This window comes from Cornus florida, unplaced genomic scaffold (genome assembly GCF_030987335.1).
Source record: "Cornus florida cultivar Cherokee Brave unplaced genomic scaffold, ASM3098733v1 CherokeeBrave_3.0.0_Hap2_Chr10, whole genome shotgun sequence".
NCBI classification, from domain to species: Eukaryota; Viridiplantae; Streptophyta; class Magnoliopsida; order Cornales; family Cornaceae; genus Cornus; species Cornus florida.
In genome coordinates, this window is record NW_026775580.1 from 37,417,554 (window position 1) to 37,422,689 (window position 5,136).

The 5,136-nt window shown below is 36.3% G+C and overlaps 1 protein-coding gene across 1 annotated transcript; it reads left to right on the forward strand.

Moving 5' to 3' along the window:
• The first annotated feature begins 604 nt into the window (after nt 1-604).
• Nucleotides 605-4,696, forward strand: LOC132276195 (F-box protein At3g07870-like). The gene is made up of 2 exons (XM_059777519.1): nt 605-936; nt 1,096-4,696. The coding sequence occupies exons 1-2, from the start codon at nt 673-675 to the stop codon at nt 1,753-1,755; spliced, it is 924 nt and encodes a 307-aa protein (XP_059633502.1). The 5' UTR covers nt 605-672; the 3' UTR covers nt 1,756-4,696.
• Nucleotides 4,697-5,136: the final 440 nt, after the last annotated feature.

Sequence of the window (5,136 nt, forward strand, 5' to 3'; positions counted from 1 at the left end):
GTTGAACTTTGTTGCTGTTTTCAGAACAAATAAAGGCATCATGTTGCTATTTGAATGGCTTTTTTGAGTTATTGGCTCCAACACTTATATATGAACAAAAGTATTTTTAATAATATTACTTTAATTAATTCTTGGTGTATTTTGATTAAAAGTGTCCTAAAAAATAGAAGAAAAAGGAACAAGGGATTCAAAGCAAGCAGGGAGAGTTTGCTTTAAGGCGACATAAAATAGTTTGGAGGAACAGGGACATTATGAAAGGGTAAAATAATAATTTGTTTATTATTATTTTTATTTTTTTTATTTTATTTAAATACGAATAAATATTATTTCTTTTGAATAACTATTTTTGTATCTAAACATGAATATAAATTATTAATATTATTTCTTTTTTAACTTAACTAATACTATCCATTTTTTTTTATATTCAAACATGATTCTTTTCTTTCTTAAGTAATAATATTTTTCCCTCCACCCTATTTAAATATGAATAAAAATTATTAACATAATTCTTTTTCTCTCATAATTAATGGTATCATTCATTTTCTTTGCTTTTCGCGTATCCAAACGCATCCTTAGGTTTATTTTTCAAACAAACGTGAGTTTAAGTTTTAGAAACTTGTACTGTTCCGTTTGTCGTTGTTTCTCAGCCTCCACGCACACAGAACAAGAGAGATGATGAATAGACTTACAGACGACCTCGTGACCGACATTCTCTCGAGGCTGGCCATCAAAACCCTCATGCGATGCAGGTGCGTATGCAAACTCTGGAGCAATTTAGCACGCGACCTTCGATTCATTCACGCCCACCTCAACAATCGATCCTCCCGGCAAAACCCTAGTTTCATTCTCAGCACTACCATCTGGTTCAATTCCGCCTTCCGCAGCCAAATCTACTTTCTAGAACACAACGAAACCCTGGGTTACACTTGTGAAGAGGTCAGTTTTTCAGTACCCGATCTCAAAGAGTTCCGATTAATCAGTTCATGTAATGGTCTCTTCTGTTTAGTTCATCGCATGTACAGAAGTACAATTTATGTATGCAATCCTTTCACTAGATGTTGCACTAAACTTCCTAATCGGATTGACCCATCGCAGAATATTCTGGGAACGATAATGGGTTTTGGATTTAACCCAAAAAGAAACGAATATAAGGTAGTAGAGATTGTTCATTGCTCTGGATCTGCAATGGCTTCGGAATTTCATTCTCGGGTTTATGTGCACACTTTAGGTGATGGGTCTTGGAGAGGTAAAGGGAATTTTCCTTGTTTAATCCCTTGGGAACCTGCTTCTTCGGAAGCATTTGTGTGTGGAGCTCTTCATTGGCTATGTTTATCCCCTGCCAAGCAAATTGCTTTTTTTGATATTACAAATGAAGTATTTGGATTCATACCGTTTCCTGAAATTGCAGTAGGTGGTGGTGGAGGTAGTTTATCATTGGCAGTAATGGATGGATGTCTTTCCATCACGGGCTCTGCATTTCATGACCATATTGATTTGTGGATTATGAAGGATTATGGTGTTAAGGAGTCTTGGGTTAAATCTTTCTCCATATGTTTTAATCAGGTTATGTGGAACAATTTTCAAACTCCGTGCGTTCAGGGAAATGGAGAACTTTTGATGCTGTATAAGAATCAAGCTTTGTTTTCTTATAGTCCCCGGACCATGACATTGAGGAAGCTTAGCATTGCAGGGCTTCCATCTTGGTTTGAAATGGTTAACCATGTAGGGAGCCTTGTTTCTGTTTCAGGCCGTTAAAGAAACAAAAGAGAATATTGAGAGGTCGAGATGAATGGAGCTGGAATGTTGAATGAAGATGCAAGGAAATTGAGGCCAATCACAAGGATTATTCTTGTGTTCTCCTTGAAGAAGACGTGTGGTTGGAGTCTCGTGTCGCATAGTTTATGATCTTTTGAGTTAGGGGTGAAGTAGCCAAGGCTTATAGGATTGCTTCGGGTTCATTTCCCATCAACTGCTGTAGTGTGGCATCAGAGACCTGAGTTTGTAAACCTTTCTTTGAACTTATTCGTGCTTTTGTTTTCTAATTTTACTTTACTGAAATTAGAAAATATGGTATTTCTATTTGATATATATATATATATATAGGTGTGTGTTTCTGTGTGTGTTAGAATCAAACTGAAGGCAGTAGTAATAGCTGTGCTTTGTAGTTCTTACTGCAGGTAGGTGGTCCATTACAAAGTTTTACTCGTATGAATTATTGTTTAGCCTAAGCACACTCGATTGTCATTTATCTATAATTAGCATCCAAGTATAAACTTATTTGGCTCTTTATGAATTGTTTCAGTTTAAGCTTCCAGGTTGGAAACATGAGCTAGAAACAAATTCAATTTCGCATTATTATGAATGTTGGATACCAATTACCAGGGGCCGAAAAGAAAGAAGATGAATTTGTAGGGTAATTGTTAATTGCTTGTTTCAAAGCACTCCAACTAATCTTTTCATTCTTTTTACTGGACTACAAAACACTAATTATCCAGCTGACTTGTAATTTTAGTCGGCTTTTTTCATTTACTTGAAATTAGTGGAATAAGACACAACAAAATAATTCACTTCTGTTTTTCCAAATATAGCTCATTTCTCCATTGTTTTAATTTAGTACACTCAGTGATTTATGAAATACTCTTTATTTACAAATATCCTTCTTATTACATCTACTTTATGAATCTCTATTTTTAAAAACAAATTAAACTATAATTTATTTTCATTCTATTAGTTCGAATCCATTAGCATTCCTTTCTATTCTCAAAGAACCGCAGATGGCGAGCTACTTTTCCGCTGGACCTCCCTTACAGTATTGTGGCCGCAGTAGACAAATTCATCTTCTTTCTTTTTGGCCCCTGGTAATTGGCATGCTTCATTGTTTATTTTACCTTTTTCAAAGCACTCTTCACTAATCTTTTATTTCCTTTTGCTGGAATACAAAACACTAAATTATCCAGCCGACTTGTAATTTTAGTTGGCTTTCCCTATTACTTGAACAGTGGAATAAGACACTACAAATAATTTTTTTACTTCTGTTTTTCCATCTTTGGCAAATTGAAATTTGTTAACGTTTACTGGTATGCTTGGTCATTTTTTCTTTTGTCTAGTTGATTGCAAGTGAGGCAGGAAATAGTTCTTGAATAGTTTCAGATTTAAATGCCTAAATTTTGGTTGTGAATTTTGAACTTGTTGATCATTTGGTCCCAAACTACTGTAGGTTGTTAGCTGTACTTCATTACACCACTAGAGGAATGGACTTACAGTGCTCTTCTTCCTAGAGTATGTTCTCCGTCCATAATTTTCCTTTACTGCTTGGGAAGTTATCATGAACTAAGAAGAGAACGTAACAGTTTGAACGAAAGATGCTAATATTATACTCAACTTTTATTGTTCCTTCTGTTGCGGATTATTTAGCTTTAAGACAGTTCTGGCTTGTCTCTGAACATCTGCGATTCACATTATTCTGCATTTTTGGACCAAGTTGATGGCAATGAGCTTTGGAAGATCAAGTAAATTTCATCATCAGAATATTACAGACCCACCGATCTTAGCCTTCCACATTTTTTGATTGGATTGTTAAAGGAGGGAGACCTTGCAGTATTAAGTGTTATTCTCCAACTTGTATGAGTGAAAACACATTAAGGCAGCATTGAAGTATATCATAGTAATTTAACATACATATTGGGCAGGCCAGCTGAGGTTGGTTGGACTGAAGTATATTATGGTTCCCATATCTGAGGAGCTATAGGTGGTTGTGAAGTAGCTGAAGAATCAGAGCTTATGTTAGGTGATGGAGCACATCCTTGATGTGTTGGTTTGTTTAGAGTATGCCCAGGTGTGTAATTCTACACACACACACACACACACACAGAGTAGTGTAGTCTTGCTGCACGGGGAGCAAGAAAATTCATCCACACTTTCTAAATTTTAATTTTCTCTTTACTTTTATTGTTATTTTATTAGCCCCACACAAATTAGGGTTTTCGAGTTTCCAACTACTAAACCCTGTACACACAAATTCAAGAGAGATATAGGATGGATAAAGTTGAATATGACAACATTGTCATCCACATACTCACAAGACTGCCAGTGAGGTCCCTCATGCAATGCAGTTGTGTATGCAAACGCTGGCACAACTTAGCACGTGACCGTCAATACATTCAGTGCCACCTCAATCGATGAGCCCAAGAAAATTCTAGTCTCATTCTCCAGGGTACCTGTGGGAATAATCTACCTCTATGAACATAACCAAGCACATGATTACACTTGTACAAAGGTCAGACTTCCACCCATCTATCTCCAAAATATTGATGCAGTACTTCTAATCAGTTCTTATTGTGGTCTCTGTTTGATCTGTTCTCGCAACAAAATGAAAATTTTCTATGTATCTAATCCTAGTAGCGGATCTTATCTTAGACTCCATGACCTGATCAACCCGAAATTCGAAGCATGGAATACTCTCATTGAAATTGGATTTTACTCTGAAAGTAACGAATGCAAGTTAGTTGCAATGTATACATGCAATAACTATATGCCGTTGGAGGTTTTTGTGCACACTGTAGGTACAGATGGGTGTTGGAGAGGTATGGGGTATGTCCCTTATGTAATTAAATCGCAATTGTGTAAATACATATTGTTCATATATGGTAATATTCGTGTATGGATCTCTTCACTGGATTTGTTCGTCCCCTCTTAACCATATTCTCTTCTCCAATATTGCAAATGAAGTATTTGAAGTCATACCAACCCATGAAGAAATTCTCACTACAGGTGGTTGTGCATATAGTTTCTCCTTGGCCTTGTTAAAAGGATGCATTTCCGACACGGACCACTCCTTTTTTGACCGCGTCGAGTTATGGATCAAGAAGGATTATGGGGTTAAGGAGTCTTGGACTAAAATTGTATCAGTAAATTTAATGCAGGTCGGCCGGATAATATGGGCAATTTTGGTAAGTCTTATCTAAGGCTAGATTCAAGAATCAGCAAGGTTAAAGGTTCTATGCTATCAGAAAAAGGGCGAACTTTTGATGTTAGATAATCATAGGGTTTTGCAGTCTTATAATCCACATACCATGGCATTGAGGGAAGTTAGCTCTTGGTCTGAAGCACTCACTTATGTGGGAAGTCTTGTTTCAT